The sequence below is a fragment of the Spermophilus citellus genome, assembly GCF_964194105.1.
Source record: "Spermophilus citellus genome assembly, chromosome: 2".
Lineage (NCBI taxonomy): Eukaryota > Metazoa > Chordata > Mammalia > Rodentia > Sciuridae > Spermophilus > Spermophilus citellus.
The window spans coordinates 72,806,912-72,827,625 of record NC_138183.1 but is presented as its reverse complement, the minus strand read 5'-3'; the positions used below and the strand labels follow the sequence as shown (position 1 = coordinate 72,827,625).

At 43.0% G+C, this 20,714-nt stretch overlaps 1 protein-coding gene across 1 annotated transcript in view; it reads left to right on the top strand.

Moving 5' to 3' along the window:
* Positions 1-20,488, top strand: part of TRPM3 (transient receptor potential cation channel subfamily M member 3) — a 279,668-nt gene extending 259,180 nt beyond the window's left edge. The window contains exons 21-24 of the mRNA XM_081264172.1: positions 10,717-10,867; positions 10,975-11,174; positions 14,315-14,447; positions 18,969-20,488. Coding sequence (XP_081120298.1) covers positions 10,717-10,867; positions 10,975-11,174; positions 14,315-14,447; positions 18,969-20,421 — 1,937 coding nt within the window. The 3' untranslated portion in view covers positions 20,422-20,488. The remainder of the gene's footprint in view (positions 1-10,716; positions 10,868-10,974; positions 11,175-14,314; positions 14,448-18,968) is intronic.
* The last annotated feature ends 226 nt before the right edge of the window (positions 20,489-20,714 follow it).

Below are 20,714 nucleotides of genomic sequence, written 5' to 3'. Positions count from 1 at the left end.
GACCATGACCTGAATGAAGTGTGGGTGGGGAAAGAAATGAGGAAAGGGCTTTGTCAACCTAGAGGACCTAGGGCTGCCTTTTCCAGTTGTGTGCAAGGCAAGGAAAGATGAATGCATGTATCAGGTATCTATTAACACAATAATGCTGTAGAGCAAACCACCCCAAACTCAATGGATTAACGCCAAAAACATTTATTGCACTCACAAGCCTGTGGGTTGGGTAGATGTTTTTTTTTTTTTCTGATCTTGACTAGGCTTCTCATATGCCAAGGAGTTCAGTCGGCTATCAGCTGATCCAGAACAGCCTCAACTCAAGACAACAGAAGCCACTAGGAGCTGAGGCTCTGTGTGTCTCATCCTCCAGCTGGCTAGCTCAGCTGTGTCTGTTATGGGAATGGCTGAAGTAGAAACAGAAACCCTCAAGGGTCTTTTCAAGTTTCTGCATGGGTCACATTTACTAACATCCTATTGGCCAAACCAACCAATGTAACCAAATTCAGAATCAACGGGCAAAAATATACATTCTACCCATTCAGTGAGAGAAACTGAAATCACTTGGCAAAGGAACTTAAATACAGGGACGGAAGAGAAACTTGATCTGTTAATACAGTCAGTCTGCTATATCATGGTAGCAAACTCACCAACATGTACAGCAGACTAGCATACACGTATATGCTTCTCCAGCAAGATTTGTACAATGTTTTTCTGATAGGAATTCCCAATACAAAATAATGAACTACCAATGTCGGAATGTTGAAGGCTCAAGTAACAGCAAATAAATGCAATTTTTGTATCTAGATAAAGCTAGATATATAGATAGCAAGAACACAGAACTAAGAATACAAAGAGAATGGAATTTCCTCTCCCTTCCCTCCAAAAGACTCTCCAACATGTGCACAACATACATAGGCTTGTGACATCCTGATTTCTAATTCACTAGATTTGAAAAAGAAAAATTTCAACTTAGTGCTTTCTGAATAGCTCAAAGCTGAAACTGTGCAAATAGCAGGTGGGCCTAAAGAGTTAGAGACTGTGTTGTTGGACCCTAGTTTGGGGATTAGTAGAGATATTTGCTCCTCTTCATGAAATCGTGGAGTAATAGAATTTGTTAGGCATCTATAGGGTTTGGCAATCTTTCAATCCAGCATTTCTCAACATTTAATTGGTTACAAATTCTGTTCACTATTTTGTAACTTCTGTTCTGGTCTTTGAAATTTTTAAACTGACTCATTTTTTTAAAACTCTCTTTTAAAAATTATAACATGGCCATAAATTGAAAAATAAGTATGTTATGAGTTAAATAAAAGATACTCATAAAATAAACAGAATGAAAGCACTAGGTTGGTATGAATTTCTTGCCAGAGGTTTGAACCTTCAGCCCACCTAGACTTCACCAAGAAGGAAGTTTAGCAATGGTGAGAAACTAACTGACAGTTTCTCTCTGATGGGGTCAGGACAACAGAAGAGTCTTGAGAAGGTCATCACCCTATTACTATCTGATTCAGTGTTATTTAACACCCTGTCCCTGTGTCCCAAACTACTCCTGGACTTCCTGAGCTATGTATCTACCATGCTGTAGGGAGTGTCATCCAGAGATGGAGGATCTGAGGCCTCCTGCTAGTTTCCAATGGTTGCCTTTGAGCCACATCATGACCAGTTGGCATCTTACCTAGCAGTTGGATTAGGAGAAGGGAAAAGACGTGAACCACCAAAGAAGCAAATGCGGGGACCTGGTTGATGGTGCTTCCGACTCTATGGATTTGGGAATTACCTTGTTTTTGATGACCTCTGCTCTTCCAGACCTCCATGACTAGGGCACATTGGCAATCATGAACTAAAGAAATAGGAAGTGTCCTCCTGTGTCCACAGAGATGGCTTCTGCCTGAATCTACCACAATCCAAGGCCTTCAGATGAGGAAACTTCTGGAAGGATGTGGCCACACAGAGTGAAGCATCTCTAGTTGTCCCATCAAGGAGAGTATTACATTAGGAAAAGGCCAAGAAACAGCATTATCTAAATCAAATTCACTCCTGGAATAAGCCAGCAGAGCTGTGCTAATGGCATGCTAAATCCTCCACAGTGAAATATAGATTTTTCAAAAGGAAATGGAGGAATCCTCTTTGTCCCATTATCTTTTCAAGATGGATTTTTAGTTGAAAATCCTTTCTTTAAAAAATAAAATAGGATAAATGTAGTCAGATATTCAACTAAGCTCTTTATTCCATTGCCTGCAATTTGAAATAAGCTGTTGGTGCATATCATCAGACAGGAGAGAAGGAATAATCTTCAAGAAATATCCTTTCATCTTATTTTTAAGGATAATGTTGATTATATCAAACATTAGCCAGTGTTTCATTTTTAGTTTCTCTTACTTTAGGGGCAACAATGTAAAATAAGCACATTAAATAAGTAAGCATTTCCTTTCCCTGCACATTATCAGCTAAAATGGCAAGTGTCTTCGTGTGGGGGGTATGAGTACCACACCTGACACCTATTACATGAACCTGAATTCTTTCTCTGCACTCTGGACTTTAAGTGTTCCATATACCTGATACTTCATCTGCATAGCTCAGGCCACAGTTGTTTGTGTCAACAGGAATAAGCCAAAAGCCAGCGCTTCTAAACTGTCTCTACATTTCTGTTTTATTTGTAATAGAATCTCCAGTGCCAATTGCTGCTGGCACTTAGCAAGAACTAGGTATTTTTTGGACAAATGCAATGATTCTGGCATTATCTCTGATTAGCTGTGTGGTCTTGGGTAAGGCGTGCACTCCTCAGCATGTGTTTCCTCAGCTGTAAAAATAAGGACAGTGTATTCCTTATGGAGCTTCTAGGAAGTGTAAGTACAATGGCTGACATGAAGTGCCCAGCATAGAAGTTGGCACCTTCTATGCTTTCCACAGATGTTTATTCCAAATCTTCACTGATCTGAGGATCTCAGATCAAGAAAAACTAGAATTAGCATCTTCTGGAGTCATACCCTTTTTAAAAATCATATTAACATTTTTAATTTTTTTTTCTAATTAGTTATACATGACAGCAGAACGCATTTCATTTCATCGTACACAAATGGAGCACAATTTTTCATTCCTCTGGTTGTACACAATGTAGAGTCACACCATATGTGCAGTCATACATGTACCTGGGGTTATGATGTCCATCTCATTCCACCATCTTTTCTTCCCCCATGACCCCTCCCCTACCCCCTCTCCTTTGCCCAATCCAAAGTTTCTCCATTCTTCCCATTCCCCCCGCCCCTTCCCCACCATTATAGATATTCAGCCTTTGGTTTTCTGGAGTAGCACCCTCTTTTAAAGTTCCCTTTTGAAACAGGCAGTGGGTAGGGTCCTGGGGCCCAGGATGGGTGCTGATAAAACCCACAGTACTATCAGAGTGGTACTTTGTCAGAAATGTCAACATCAGAGATAAGCAGGATGTCTGATACTGTTCTTTTTTGGTTCCTGGGCAACTGAGAGGGGCCATTGGTCTGGTGTCCACTAGTGCGTGTGGACATAGGGATCCTGACAGGGAACAGAAGTGACTTTTCACCTCAGACCCCTCCCCCATGCTGGGGATCGAACTCAGAGCATTCTACCACTAAGATATATTCTGAGACCTTTTTAATTTTTTTTTTTTTATTTTGAGGCCAGGTCTCACTAAGTTGATAAAGGTCTTGCTAAATTGCTGAGACTGACCTAGAACTTGTGATTCTCCTGCCTTAGCCTCCCAAGATGCTGCGATGGCGATGTGCAGGGGTGGACCACTGCCCCCAGCACATCAGGCATAACTCTTTTAAGGACTAGTACTGCAGGCCAGATGTACAGTCCTGCTACATCTGTTCAATAAATATTTATTGAGCCTCTACCATATATCAGGCAGTGTTCTAAAGGCTGTGCTCAAGTGTTTAGTGAACAAGAGACAAAAGCCTTGCCCTCCTGGAGCTTATAGTCTAGTAAGGATGCTGTTGATCCTCATGTTAGTTTTCATTTGGGGGAGTATTTGTTCTTGTTGTGGTAGTGCTGGGAATTAAACGCAAAGCCTCACACTTGCTAGGCAAGTATTCTTCCTTTACTTTTTTTTCTTTTTTTTAAATTAGAGCTTTACAGTTAAACATAGCAGTTGGGTTCATTCCAACAAACTCATACATGCATAGAATTCAGTTTTAGTTCATAAGCCCCCCCCCATTTTTCCCTCCACCTTTTCTTTCCTGTCTTCCCTCCCATTTCCCATTCTCCTTCCTCTACTCTACTAGACTTCCTTTTTTTGTATCTATTAATTTGTATTTGATTGGTTCTTTCTACATAGCATAAAGGAAAGGTTCCCTGTCATATATTTATATATACACATGATTTTCTAAGAATTCATTCCACGTTGTTCCCCTTACCCATCCCTCCACTCTACGTCTTGATCTCCTTATACACTACTGATCTTCCCTTTCTTTATGTTATCCTACCTATCTTTCCACCTTTCCTTTATTTTACTCTAGCTTCTGCATATGAGAGGAAACACTTGACCTTCTGAATTTGGATTATTTCACTTAGCATGATGTTCTTCACTACCATCCATGTACATCCATGAGCCATAATTTCTTTTTCTTTTTCTTTTTTTTTTTTGGCTGAGTAGAACTCCATTGTATATATACCACACAATTTCTTAATCCATACATCTATTGACGAGCATCTGGATTAATTCCATAATTTAGCTATTGTGAATTGTGCTGCTATAAACACTGAGGTGGTTGTATTGCTGTAGTATTGCTAGGCAAGTGTTCTACTACTGAATTATACTCCCAGTCCCTCTAGTTATTATAAAAGCTTTTTTATGGGGGGAAAAAATGTTGCAAGCTGGGTGTGGTGACAAGCAACTCTAATCCCAAGTACTTGGGAGGCTGAGGCAGGAGGATCTAAGTTCAAAACCAGCCTAGGCAATTTAGTGAGACCTTGCTTCAAAATAAAGAAAGGGATATAACTCAGTGGTAGAGAGGTTCCCTAGTATGTGTAATCCCCTTCAAAATAAAAGGGATGTAACTCAGTGGTAGAGAGCTTCCCTAGCATGGGCAATCCCTGGTACTAAGAGGAAAAATAATCCAACCACTGCAAGGCTATGCTCCAAAACCTCCATAGCATGTACTGATGAGAGGACTTTCTTCTTATTTTCCACCCTGACTGGATTGTGATTACACAGGCTATCAGTGTGTTCTGAAACCCAATTATCCATTTCTACTTATTAATACATAGCTAGCAGAAATTGTGCTGCCAGATTTCTGCCTTGCAGTATGTCAGTGTGACCCACATAAATCAGCCACAGAGAATCTAAATCTCCAAATGCTAGGTCCTTTCTAATTTGGCTAAAGCTGCATAGATGCTTCCTCCTCTGTGCCTTCACTCACCCTGAGGCTCCTGTGGCTTATATCTAGGATCAGTTTCTAGAATAAGTTTTCTTCACTTTAGGGGTAGCTGATAGGTGCTTGGCCAAAGTTTCCCAACTGCATGTACCCTCTTAATTCTATAAAAGATCACAACTGTGTTGCCAGTTTCTGAGTCCAAGACCCCAACCAGACCAAAAAAAAAAACTAGTTGAACATCATCAGTGTCAACTTCTTGATTTATTTTAAGCTTTGGGAAAGAAGGGAACAGTGGTCTCTGGCTCCTGAAACTCTGACACTGATACAACCAAGTTATCAGGTCAGATTCTGTGTCCCTGGCTGCTCCTTCCAGTCTTTCTATGCTATTCCAAGACTTCAAATGCAGCCTTTCAGAAATAGGGTACCCAAAATATAAGCATCTTTTATTGGCCTGTGGACAGGGGTGGAAGTGGAGATGACTGTATCAGGCAGGACTCTTAATAGCAAGTGATAGAAACCCAATTCAAATGGACCTGAGAAAGGAGAAATTGTATGGCTCATGTAACTGTAGAGGGCTAGTTTCAGGCATGACTGGGTCAAGAATCAGTTTCTTTTCTTTGTGAGGAAATAACTCTTGGTGGCCTTACATTACATTATAAAAATATATTTTTCAATACTTTCTAATTTCAACAAGAGTCCCAAAGCTGATGCTCATTGGCTGTGATTGGTCAGGTCAGGTTTTATGTCCATCCTGGTACCAATCACGAAAATCAGGGATAAAGCAGGATGGTTAATCTTCTTTTAGATATGGAATTGGAGTTCATTTTACCCAAACTTAATGAACTGAGAGTGGGTGTTGGGAGAATCTTCAAAGGGAAACCAGGGTGCATTTATTAGAGGAAGGGGCAATTTATACTAGGCAAGTGGAATTTGCAGACATCTACTACAAGGAGACTCTGCACTGACAGCAATAAAGAAGACAATGATAACATGCCACATGATAGGAAGACAATGGTGACAATACATTTGCTTTTGCAAGAGAACTGGGAGAAAAACCACCCAAGTTTCAGGTTCTGAAAGCAGAGAAGGAGACACAGTGGTAGCCACCAACCCACAAGTCCCTAACTGTTCACCCATGGGCTGTCTTAAATATGTGTCTGGGGTATTTCCCTGGTAGCATGAGCCCCAGGTACTGGTTGATGCCAGATGACAATCCAGATAACTATCCTCCATCCTGAAATCTACTGTTCATCAGGGCTTAAGACACCTAGTTCATCTTTATGAGTGGTAGACATCTATAAATTTGAATCATATCTTGAGTAGATAAATACCCAGAATAAGGCTATCATTAAAATCCATTATAGAGCAATGTTTTACACTAAGTCCTGCATATATATAATGTCACTGCCTTTTTGCTGCTATTACCAAAGGAAGGCTATCTCTTAATGATTCACTTTTATTATCATGATCATTGTCACAAGGATCATCTAATTCATTTACACCGCATTTGTTGCTGCAGAATATAAATGATGTTTCTTAGGCTAGTCTCGACTCCCAGTCCACTCATGTGACCCAGGCCAGTGGAACTGCAGCAGTCAAGCAGGAGGGTCCCCTCAGAACCCACATTAGCTCATGCCACACAATAATGTGGTGTTTCATTCCTTGTCTGTGCCCCCTACTAAATTGCGGGTTCCTTAACAATGAGAATTCTCTTTGATTCCTGATATGCCCTGTACCCAGCATATCAAAACCATGTAATAAGTGCCATACCTAATGATTATAAAACTAATAAAAATAAGACATAGTCCCTAAATCCAAGAAGCCTGTAGCCCATTAATTACAAAAATAATTACAGTAATGATGACATTAACTGATGTTCATCAAGTGCTGTGTATTAGGTACTGAGCCATGTGGTTTGCATGCACTATCCCACATAACAATCTCGACATGGTATTGCTACCAGCTTTCATAGTTGAAGAAGGTGACATTCGCAGAGTAAGCTGAAGTCAGGTCACTTGAAAGTGGTGGAGTCAATGCATTTTAAGATGCATGTTTCTAGCCACTAAACTAGTGCTGTCTCTATCAAGGCAAGATGTATGAAAGGTGGGGGAAGCTGGATCAATCAATAACCAAGGGATTGGCAGGTCATTCCCAGGGCCAACCACATTGACATCAAGTCAAATCTTATATAAAGATATTAGGCTGGTCCAAGTTTTAACTAATGAGAATCTTTGAAGAATCAGACAGAGGAATACAAGAAACCTACAGATGGGTCTGTTGCACTGTCCAAAGGCCAGTGGAAATGCAAGCACCTACTTTTCCCTCTGGTTTCCCCTCTCAGCTTGGAGAAAAGAAGTGTCTGCATGGCCTTCTCTAAATATGGGATTGAAAAGAATAAGATGGCCAAGACAAAATGGTGCACACTTATAACCCCAGCTACTCAGGAGGCTAAGGCAGAAGGATCACAAGTTCAAAGCCAGCCTGTGCAACTTAAGGAGACCCTGTATCAAAATAAAAAATTCAAAAGACTAAGAATGTAGCTCAGTGTTAGAGTGCTTGTATAGCATGCACAAGGCCCTAGGATCAATCCAAGTACAAAACACACACGGGCTAAGGTTGTAGCTTAGTGGTAGAGTGCTCGCCTTGCATGTGGAGGGCACTGGGTTTGATCCTTAGCACCACATAAAAATAAAATAAAGGTATTGTGTCCATCTACAAGTAAAAAAAATATTTAAAACACACACATAGATGCATAGATGCTTCCCAAGATGGGTGAGCTCTGCCTCTTACAAGTTTTTTCACATTTCTCAGAATGGAGTTAGAAATGGAGACCAGGATGCATTTGTACATATTATATAAGCTTTGTGACTTTCCCCAGGCAATTATTTCTGCTCTTCTCTGTTGCCTTCCCAGAGGGATCTGAGCAGGAACCAGAGGAAAGGGCAGAACAAGGAAGCAACCGTCCCATCAGACTGTTAGGCCAGGAGGAAGCATGAGGAATAGGTGGGGAATAACAATTTTAATTCCAGGATCTGTGGTCAAGTGGGTAATAAAGATCCCAAAGTTTGGTTGAATATGAGAAGCCAAAGCACATTCTTCTTGTCAAGCTGGATAGGACTTCTGAAGGGACCTTTGTATGGAGCTAATAACCTCCCAGAACTAGGACTATGCATCATGGGTAGGTTTGTGCAGGTGTGGGATATGTGTATTACTGGTCAACAACCAAATTGTGTCATTGTGTTATTCTTTCTACGAGCATTGATCGTGTATGGGTGCATATGGGTATGCTGTGTGCACACTGAGCCAGGTGATGGGAAACCTGGAAGAACTATTTTCCCACTTGGAATCTTGGGGGGCATGTAGATGAGTAAATTATCAATGACAGTACAGTGTTAGAGCCCCCCAAGAGACAAACAGAGGATGCTCTGAGGTTGCAAGGAAGCTACCTACCGCCATCATGGCTGGAAGAGGGTAGAAGGTGAGCTGCAATGGGCTTCAAAACACTGGATGAGCACTAAGGAATGAATGGAACCCACCCAGCATGACTGTAGGGATCAAGGAGCCTTTTGAAGTAGATGAAACAGCATGGCTTAAAATCAGGAAGCAAGATAGAGCATGACATTTCTAGGACCTGCAAGAAAGTCCAGTTGGTGCCCAGGAGGGAGAGGTAGGAAGCGGCAGGAGATGGCACTGGGCCAGCCACACACAGAGTTTTGGGCTTCATCCTGAAGCCAGTGTGGTCTTTGTCACTGGGTTTTCCTTCCAAGGGAGAAAATGATGAGGACCACTTACAGGGCTGTCTTGGGTGGTCGGTGCCTCAACTGCTAATAACAAAAAGATTCCTGCTTCTCAAAAGCATCCAGTTCCAACATCCAGTCATCTTGCAGGAAGAACCCGAGGAAGCACTTTGTCCATCTTGTCCTGACCATAAAGACAGAGTGTAGGTGGCTTGATGTCATTAAACCCTCCTACCCTGAGAGCATGTGTTTTGGTAATCAGAGCCTATCAGAAATTCTCATGGCATTTTTACCAGCCTAATTCAAGTTCAGTGGGTTCAACCTTTGCAGCAACTGAGAATCACCTGGAAAGTTTGAAAAACAATGCCAATGCCCAGGGCACCCCTGGGGATTCTGATCCAATGGGATGGCACAGCTCAGTGTTGGTGTTTTTTTTTTCAGGCTCCCCAGGTGATCCCTGGAAGCCAGGGTTGAGAATCACTGTCAAAACACAGCCTAGCAACGGGAACTCTAAAAAATGGAATGGACTGCCTTTGCCAGGTCCTCCAGCCAAATAGATTCTGGGTGGGCTTTGCAAACCTTCTAGGCACATCACCAAAAGCACCCTGTGGCCACTACTCTTGGTGCTTCTTCCTATTTCCCTCCACCCCAACTCCCTTTCACGGTAGATGCAGAAGGACCATGTCCTAAGGCCAACATCAGGGAGCTGGCTCCTGTGGGCATCTCTCACTCCACGAGCCATGTTGTCAGTGTGGTACTCTAAAGCTTCATCAAGGATTTTCCCCCCTGCATTTACCTGGAAGCTCCAAGCAGTTCTCATTAGCACATTACTCACGCTCACCTAGTCCCACACATCACCTTCCTCCTCACCCCACCTCCAGATCTTTTTTTTTTTCCTTTGTCCTATTTGCCCATTTATTTAACTGCAGTTAGGTTTTATTCTCCATGCCCTGAAAAGCACATTTTCAGAATGGAAATGCTACTAGAGAAAAGCAGGTGGCTGTGGGTTCTGTGGTTCCAACACACTCACACACCTACCCATTGCCCTCTGGTGAAACCCCACCCATCAATAGCACCGAGTGACAAGCCCTCTAAATACTTCCCAAGGCACTGCCCTGTGTCGTTCCTCCTGCACTGAGACAGTAAATCGTTAGCTCTGAGCCCTTGGGTTGTTTCTTGCAGCAATTAACAGCTGCCCCAGTGTTAATTCCCAATCAATAGCCCCTCAATACTGCTGCTCTTAAGCTGACAGCTGATGGCCTCCACAGCACATTTTGAAAGTAACTTGCTGGGGAGGTGGGACTCTCTGCGCTCCCCAGGCATCCTCCAACACCAAGTATCCCTTACTGAATGTCAGGGGTCAAGGGACAGAGTGAACAAGCAGGAACCTCCTTCCAATAGGATGACAGCTCAGGGAAGCAGGGAGAACTGAAACTCCCCTCTGGAGAAGCAGCCCTTTATGATATTCATGCAGCTTTCATTTTTTCTATTTTGGCTTTTTTAGAATTTTTTTTTTCCTGTTCGAGATGGCTGGATTTTTCTTCAATCTAAAGCTCTCATTCAAAGCAGTTTTGTTTTGTTTTTAAATCAGGTAGCCAGAGTCTCTCATTTCTTGTCTGTGTTGCTTCCTCCAGCTCCCTGTGGACAGAATGAGACCCGAGAGGATGGCAAAATCATCCAGCTGCCCCCCTGCAAGACAGGAGCATGGATTGTGCCGGCCATCATGGCCTGCTACCTCTTGGTGGCAAACATCCTGCTGGTCAACCTTCTCATTGCTGTCTTTAAGTGAGTGGACCATTCTGCAGCACATGGGGGGTGGACATGGGGTGGAGGGAATTGATGCTCTAGAAAGCAGCAGGTTTTCTTATTTGATTCTCTCTGGTCTGTTTCAGCAATACATTTTTTGAGGTAAAGTCGATATCCAACCAAGTGTGGAAGTTTCAGAGATATCAGCTCATCATGACATTCCATGAAAGGCCAGTGCTGCCCCCACCTCTGATCATCTTCAGCCACATGACCATGATATTCCAGCACCTCTGCTGTCGATGGAGGAAGCACGAGAGCGACCCAGATGAAAGGGACTATGGCCTGAGTAAGACTCAAGTGATAGCCTGACGGCCAGACCACCACAGTCAGAAACCCCACCCATTTCTTACAGGCAGCCATGCAGGGTCCTGGCTTGACTGGCTCCTCCCCCTCTGAAGACTAGGGGAGCAGGCACAAGGGAAGATCTGCTTGCAGCAGAAATGGTACTAGAAAGAAGACAGTAGAAGCTGATATTAAGTGTTCTTAGCCTCACATCTTTCTTAGTGAGATAAAATCAGTCTCCAGCAGGGTTGTTTTAGCACCTTCATAGGTCCTAAGCGTCTTACTTCCCAGGGGTCCCACCTCCAGATACATCAACCATATTAATATGCATCTAACGCTGCATAATATATCATTTTTATACACTGTGACATGGTTGAGTTTCAGTGACTCAGTTTGATCCTCCATTGTCATTTCTGGATCTATAATTTTTTTCAGGTCTTAAGCATTTTCCTGAGCCTTAGGAGTTGAGCCCACATGACCTCATGAAGAAACAAGCCTTACTTTCTATTATGCAAAGAACAAAACGGGAGACTCCACCATCTATCTTCTAGCCCAGGGTTTCTAAAGGAAGTTCTGTTGACACTGGGGTAGAACAGTTCCTCTTTGTGTAAGACTGTGCCACACATCACAGAAAATGAGCATATCCACCCACACACATTAAGTACCAGTAGCTCCTGCAGATTCTTAAATGCCCTTTGGGTACCAACTCCACTCAGTTAAGAACATTGGGAATCCAGCCCCATACAGATCAGCTACTGTGGTTTCTCCAAGTACATGGAATCAAGCGCTTACATTAAATCTATGAACAAGACTTCTGGAATTGTGGTCTACTTCCCTCCGTGTGATACCTGTATATAGATTAGGTTTAAAACCAAAGCCACTTAAGCAGGTCCTTCTCCAAGTCTGAAGCTTTTAACTATGTCCCTGACAGCAATTCCCTACTTCTTTCTAGACACTAAAATTGGGGAGTTGGAAAGAGCTGGGACATCCAAAATCACTGGTTCCATCTGAAACACAAATTTAGGCAAATAGAAAGTTGGGGTGGGGTGAAGAATAATCTGCAAGTTGAACCCTGAACTTTTCTATTCAGGACTTTGACCAGTATGGAGGATGATGGGTTGCAAAATCAGGAGCAGAGGAATGTAATAATGAATTATACCCTACAATGGACACTCAGTTGAGGGTGAACTGGAGGTCCCAACAACATTTACAGTAAAGCATGGGTCACTTTTAGTAAAAGGAGAATGTCACTTATCCAGAGTGCTCAGGAAGGAGTGTGAAATTAAACATAGAAAGTGGAGCAGTCCATAGACCTGTTTCTGCTCCAGGGCCCACCCCTCACAGACCAGAGGACCAGAGCCAGCCAGACACTGGAGCAGGTAGGAGGCTCTAGCCCATAGTTTTCTCACTGCTGTTACCCCTAGTGGCAATGAAAGCCTCACCAGGTCTCTGGGCACATGGAAGGGAGATTTCTCAGAGAATGAAGATTTTGGAGCTGTGGCTGGGTCAGAAAGGATGACGAGGAGACAGGAGAGCACTGTGTTATATATATATCAATCAAGGGAAAGTGAACTTTTCACTGTCAATCTGTAGCCTTAATTAAAAGATCCCGGGGCACTGCCAGGTTCTTGCAGAGCCTCAGATAAAAGCACTCTGAAGTGTAAAATGTAAGCTATATTGCAAAATTTGACATGTTGATGGATTTTTTTTAAAAAAATAATATTTTATTTTTTTAAGAAAGAACATTACATTTAGCCAAAGAAGTCAAAGGAAGTGCTATTAAGGTGCCAACAGAGTAAGAATTTGGAACACTTCTCTGGGCTCAAATATAGCAAGAAGGAGTCTGTATTTTGCAGGCCGCGATGCCTGGCCTCTTTTCATGGGTCTCTCTCCCACCCAAGGCTCTATGTAATTTCATGACTGAACCTCAAGTGTCCACTTCTGAGAAAGCCCTCCCTCGCTGAAAGGGAAGTGAGAAAGTGAGAGACAGGTGAGCAAGAAATGAAAGACGGAGACCAGGCAGAGACCCACACAAAGGTTTATTTGTCAAAGCTGACAAATATAAGGCCATCTCTCTATAGAGAGGAGAGAGGCCCCAGATGTTCAGATGCTCAGCTTTTGTGGGGTAGGGGTCTGGAGTTGTTGTTCTGGCTCTGTGGGAGAGACTGGGGGTGCTTGTGTCAGAGCTAGGCGGGTGGGGAATAGCATGGGATTGGCTTAGGTCCATGGCACCATGGGGCTTTTCAGATCAAAGGGGTCGCATCCTTCTGGGATTGACTTAGGGTTATGGTACCATGGGGTAGGTTACTAATGGGGGTGGGAGGAGTTCATGTAAGAGGAAGTACAGGAAAGCTAAACTTATCTCATATGACGGCAGTTAACATTTAAGATGGCTGCTCAAATGTTAAATCAAGACCCTATACTCACCTCAAGAAGTCGGCCATATTTAAGAAAAGCAGTCTGATTTCTGGTATTTTCTTTACTCTCATCTGCTTTTAAATTCATATTTTCCATGCCCCCAGCAATTTCAAACAAAAGCCTCAAAGCAAGGAAGACAGAAAATTCCTGAAGAGCTAAGATTCAGAATTCCAAACACTTAAGATGATCCCTGTGGCACCTCTAGGGCACAGGATTAGAAGAAGGACTTGCTCATTTATGGTTCTTCCAAACTAGCTCTCTCAGCCCAACCCTAATTCATGAACCCATTTAAAGGCTCACATTTCTACTGGGCTCTTTTCATGCTCTATTAGTTATAAGTTTTCCTGCTATAAGGAGAAAACCAGAGTAACAATAGCACCAATAAATATGGTTTTGTTTTTCTCACATAACAAAAAGTAAGGAGATGGATAATCCAGACTCAAGAATGGTTCCCTGAAGTCAAGGGCCCAGAGGCCTTCAGTTGTTAGGCTAAGCTCTTCCTTTTGTGCTCTCTTGTTTCATAGCCACAGAATAGCTGCCTCTGATCGAATCTAGCTTTCAGAAGGCAGTGATGCAAGTCACCTAATTGGATTTGGATTTCATTTGAGACTAGACGCTAGGCCCCTTTTTCCCGCCTTGATTCACATTAGGAACTTCATTAGGCCCACAGATTCCTGCCATCACTGTTGTTTCTCTGCCTCATGGCTCTCATTTTTTTTTCCACAGAACTCTTCATAACTGATGACGAGCTCAAAAAAGTACACGATTTTGAAGAGCAGTGCATAGAGGAATATTTCAGAGAAAAGGATGATCGATTCAACTCATCCAATGATGAGAGGATACGGGTGACTTCAGAAAGGTGTGTTCCCTGGGCACATGCCTCCTGCAGATGCTTTATGGCGTGGTCTGCTTTACCCATTGAATTCATTCTTACGATCCCCAATCAGATACCCCTTGTGCTTATTTTTTATTTTCCAAGAAAGCATAGAGCTTCTGAGAGAACAGAACATTGCATGAGGTGCTATAGATCAAATCCAGACTTGGAGATCCTAGGCTTCTTCAGCAGGCAGTAGCAGCGGCCCTCCTGGACAACAGAGATTGGCAAGTCCAGGGCTGGCATTGCTGACTCAGACCAGTAACTAGAAAATTCTGACCCAGACACAAACCAAGAGAGACTCATTCTGAATTTATACTTTTCCAACAGTTTCACTGAGCACTGAGCATCTTCTCTGGCAGAGTAGAATGGTACTAGGGCCTAGCTTATATGTGTACTAAGTACTTTCCAGATAAACAACAGCAAGAGACTTGTGTATCAATGAGAATCATTATTGGGTTTTTTTTCCCAGAATTGTTTTGTTTTGGTTTTTGTTCTTTATAGAACAAGATAAAAACAAAAATAAAATAAAATAAAATAAAAGCAGATTTTTCTATCCTGTGGTTATATACTTTTAGATCTCATTGACTAAGTAGTTTTGAGAGCCAGTAGGGAAAAAAAATCTCCAAATAAAAAGAAGAGAATCCTTTAAATCTAATACAATAGATTTATGCAAATACTCATATATTTTCTTGTTGTTCTTGTTTTATTGTAGACTTACAAAAACTCAATTCTAGTGCACTTGGGAACTATTCTAAAGAACACTCAGAGTATAACAAAGAATGAGTGTAAATTTACATTTTAACCATTTGCAATATGAAAATGGCAAAAGCTACTTATAAATAGTGTAGAAAAATAGATGTTGATGACTTTATCTAATATGAATCAGGATTCTAAGATTCAAGACATTCATTTTTAGCTTTCATAAAATGACATTTTGGGGAAAAAATGACATTTTTTGCCTGCTTATCCACTTCATACATTCTCTATTGAATGTAGAAATTAAATGAATAACCCTGGCCCTTTATTTCTTTGCAGAATGCAGTCCAAATGAATGTGTGTGTGTGTGTGTGTGTGTGGGTTTGTGTGTGTATGTGTGTGTATGCATTTGAGTGATTGTATCCATAGGTACCAAGTCAATAGTAAAAAAATTTAAAGCCATGCAGATTTTATACACATCTGTCACTAAAAAGAGAGCATTTTGTGATGATATCATGTGAAGCAATGGAAAGCAGAGGAAATAGCTACAAATCTGAAGGTCTTTCCCATTCTCAGGCCTTGAAAAAATTATTTATTAATGGACAGATAGCTACGTGGGTCCCAGAAAATTATGCCATGTAAGCACATAACCATTGCTCGGGCATCTTTCCAAAGCTTATATCTACAGGCCTTTGAAATGCCTTTGAATTTGGGAAATCCCTAGACCTTGAAGGAAAAAAAAAAGGTCGGGAGGAAGGAGTGTTAAGATGCCAGAAAAGCCAGATGCTGTGGTGCACACCTGAAATCATGGAGACTCCGGAGGCTGAGGCAGGAAGGGGATTGCAAATTCAAGACCAGCCTGGGAAATTTAGCAAGACTCTGTCTCAAAATAAAAAGCAAAGAGGACTGGGAATGTAGCTGAGTGGTATAGTGCCCCTGGGTGTAATCCTTAGTAAAACAAAAAAAAAAAAAAAGAAGAAGAAGAAGAAGAAGAAGAAGGTGAAGGAGGAAAAAGAAGGCAGGAAGTCTTTGTCTCTTCGGGGAACTAGAGTGAGGAGCTGCAGACAGCAGCACATGTGAACGCACTGTGACCATGTCACCAACTCCTTCTATAGAGAAACAGTAGGGAACTATAGCACTGGGTGGGAGCCTGTGTCTGCAAACCCTTCCCCAAGACCCAGTTCTGTCTGGGTGGTTACAGAGCCCCATCCTCAGAGAGGGTGAGAAAGGTGAGCAATTTGCAGAAACCCAGAACAGAGTGTAGAGCCTACCCTCCCTGCATTCTGGAGTAATAGGCCTGGAGAATCAACATGCCCTCAAGACCAAGCCCAGGTACCTTGAGCCAAGCCTCATTCTGTTTTGTGGCTTCTTCTGCACTTGTCTGGAGATTTTATTTTGATTGTTTCCTGTTGCTGTCCTTTTTTGTTTTGTTTTATTTTGTTTTGTTTGCCTTTGGAAGTATATTAAAAAGAAATATCTTTCAACACCAAAACTGCACTCAGCACAACAGAAACATTGGGGTGCCCGAGGGAAGAGAGTGTGACCAAAGGATGAGTCGATCCATATTGCCCATCTCACACATCTCCAGGACATGCCCTCTCTGAGTCGGAGCGGCAGCAGATGTCACATGTCCTGATTGCATTCTGTTGGTAGAGAAGAGACAGATACACATATGTGTATTATATAGATACACATTGGGACAGATACATGTGGTTGAATATGATTCAAGTTACCTGTGCACACTCTACATAGTACAGAGAACATTACATAATTCAACCTTTATGTTAGGCAACCCCAATAAAAGAGAGAAAGATAAATAAGTGTTCCTTGCATGGAACCTCTTGTTTTCCATAAGGGCTTTTTCTTTTTCTTTATACTCGGTCACTTTATGTCACCTTGGGGATTCCTGTTGATCCATACGTTCTCATCATCTATGCCTCCATTTTAAATTCTGAGTTATTTGATCAAAATCAGCAACTAGTGGCTACAATCATGACCCAAAACCCCTGGTTGGCTCCTCAGGCCTATTTATATGGGATACATACCTGTTTAACTTAACTTTTCAAGAAGAATTTTTAAAAGAGTAAGGGAAGTACTCTCATTACATATTAAACATGTAAATTGGACTCTAGGATATTTCATTTAAAAAAATTACTACCCCTTTTATTAAAAAAAAACCCTATTAGGTCCATAACTTAAATGTCTCAGACAATTGGATGTTTACATAGTCAAGAACACCCAGAGTTCTGCAAGAAAATGCATGAGACAATTCATTATTATTATTTTAGGCAAGACTAACTTTCCAGCCAGACATGGTGGCACATGCCAGCTACTCAGAGGCTAAGGCAGGAGGAGCCCAAGTTTGAGGCCAGCCTCAGCAACTTACCGAGACCCCATCTCAAAATAAAAGATAGTAGTATAGTGCCTGTAAATTCAATCCCCAGTACCAAAAGAAAAGGCTCACATTTCAACCCACCTCAGAGCCCACAGGAGACTGAAGTTGGTGAAGAATGATTCTTCAGCCCTGTTGTATAGACCTTCCTCCCCTGGTTCCATTCCCTGGGACCGTGTTATTTTCACTCTTGGGGCTCCTGCCAGCTTCTCCTGACTTTCCCTGAAGAACCTCTTCTTCCTATACCCCCTGACTTCCTCGTATCCTCCTTGGGCTCCTCAGTCTGTGTCCAGCTTCCTGCCTACAACAGGTCTTCTGCTGCCAGCTGTTGGCACCTCAGCTCCACCTCTCACCTGCTAGTTTTCTCTATGATATTGGATCCTGGAGCCAAAGGGAGGTGGGTCATGGGAGAGAGGCCCCACAGTACAGGCAGTGAGGAGAGATTTCACAGCTCTTGGACCAATGATCATTCATGTGCAATTATGCCAAAAGAGCATCTTTATCTTTTTCAAATATCAACTGTATATAAATGGCCCTGAAAATAATAGAGGAGGGATAAAACTCTTCCGCCCTTTCTTGTTCTTCTAGCTCCAGCAAGTTAATAGGACCCAGTACCTAGGATATGTTAAACAAAAAAGCTAAAAAAACAAAACCCACTGGATTATACAAGGCCTGGCAGTGCACATCCATAGTCCCAGCTACTCTGGGCTGAAGCAGGAGTTCAAGACTAGCCTGGAAAGCACAGTATGGTCCCATATTGAAACAATTTTTTTTAAAAAAAGACAAATGGAGGGGCTGGGGATATAGCTCAGTTGATAGAGTGCTTGCCTCACTTGCACAAGGCCCTCCTTAGGATCAATCCCCAGCATCACAAAAAAAAACAAACAAACAAAAAACACTTATACACACACATACACACACACACACACACACACACACACACACGGCCAGGCACAATGGTGCATGTCTGTGATCCCAAAGGCTTGGGAGGCTGAGACAGGTGGATTGCAAGTTCAAAGCCAGCCTTAGCAACTTCAAGGCACTAAGCAGCTCAGTGAGATGCTGTCTCTAATTAAAATACAAAATGGAGCTAGGGATGTGGCTCAGTGGTCGAATGCCCCTAAATTCAATCCTCAGTATGAAAAAAAAAAAGAAAAGAAAAAAAAAAAAGACAAACAGATTAGATGATCCTCCAGCACAAAAAGATTTTAATTCTATTTCTCAGCAAACACATCAATGCCACTCTTTTTTCTCCTCAGCCCCTCTAACTACCTGTAATCCCTCAGATTCCCTCTGGGAAAAGAGTCTTGGTAGCCTCTCGGTGAGCACAGCTTTGATGCCCTCTGTCCTTGCTCTCTAAACCCCTAGGAGAGGAACCTGACTCAAGGGACTGTCATTGTCTCCTTTTCATACAGGGTAGAGAACATGTCCATGCGGCTGGAGGAGGTCAATGAGAGAGAGCACTCCATGAAGGCTTCACTCCAGACTGTGGACATCCGGCTGGCGCAGCTTGAGGACCTCATCGGGCGCATGGCCACAGCCCTGGAGCGCCTGACGGGTCTGGAGCGAGCTGAGTCCAACAAGATCCGCTCGAGGACCTCCTCGGACTGCACGGACGCAGCCTACATCGTCCGCCAGAGCAGCTTCAACAGCCAGGAGGGAAACACCTTCAAGCTCCAAGAGAGTATAGACCCTGCAGGTGAGGAGACCATGTCCCCAACCTCTCCAACTTTAATGCCCCGTATGCGAAGCCATTCTTTCTATTCAGTCAATATGAAAGACAAAGGTGGTATAGAAAAGTTGGAAAGTATTTTTAAAGAAAGGTCCCTGAGCCTACACCGAGCTACTAGTTCCCACTCAGTAGCAAAAGAATCCAAAGCTCCTGCAGCCCCTGCAAACACCTTGGCCATTGTTCCTGATTCTAGAAGACCATCGTCATGCATAGACATCTATGTCTCTGCCATGGATGAGCTTCACTGTGACATAGACCCTCTGGACAATTCCATGAACATCCTTGGGTTGGGAGAACCAAGCTTTTCGGTTCCAGCACCTTCCACAGCCCCTTCAAGCAGTGCCTATGTAACCCTTGCACCCACAGACAGACCTCCAAGCCGGAGCATCGATTTCGAAGACATCACCTCCATGGACACTAGATCTTTTTCTTCAGACTATACCCACATTCCAGAATGCCAAAACCCCTGGGACTCGGACCCTCCGATGTATCACACCATTGAGCGTTCCAAGAGTAGCCGCTACCTAGCCGCCACACCCTTTCTTCTAGAAGAGGCCCCTATAGTGAAATCTCATAGCTTTATGTTTTCTCCTTCGAGGAGTTATTATGCCAACTTTGGGGTGCCTGTGAAAACAGCAGAATATACAAGTATTACGGACTGTATTGACACGAGGTGTGTCAATACCCCTCAAGCGATTGCCGACAGAGCCACCTTCCCCGGAGGTCTTGGCGATAAAGTAGAGGACTTATCTTGCTGTCATCCTGAGCGAGAAGCAGAACTGAGCCACCCTAGCTCTGACAATGAGGAGAACGAGGCCAGAGGCCGGAGAGCAGCCATCGCGATGTCCTCCCAGGAGGGTGACAACTCAGACAAAAACCTATCCAACAACATCACGGTTCCCAAGATAGAGCGTGCCAACAGCTACTCAGCAGAGGAGCCAAGCGCGCCATATGCACACACCAGAAAGAGCTTCTCTATCAGTGACAAGCTCGACAGGCAGCGGAACACGGCAAGCCTGCGAAATCCCTTCCAGAGGAGTAAGTCCTCCAAGCCGGAAGGCCGAGGGGACAGCCTGTCCATGAGGAGACTGTCCAGAACGTCAGCTTTCCACAGCTTTGAAAGCAAGCACAACTAACTCTTCTTACCATGCCTTGCAGGAGGCTCGAGAATCCAGTCCTAAATTCTCCCCAAATTCCACCTTTTCCCCCTTCCTTGAATCACACCCGCTTTATTCTTAGCTGAGCAAAACAAGCAATGTGTTGGGAGATGTTAACTCAAAGGTGACTTCTGGGCCACAGATCAAGAAAACATTTGATCTGACCCAGTGCCAAACACAGGGTAGTTGAAGCATGTTCACACTTGCTGGGTAGGGACGGGATGGGGGGAGAAGAAGGGTTAGAGATGAATGTGTATCACCAGTCACTGCAG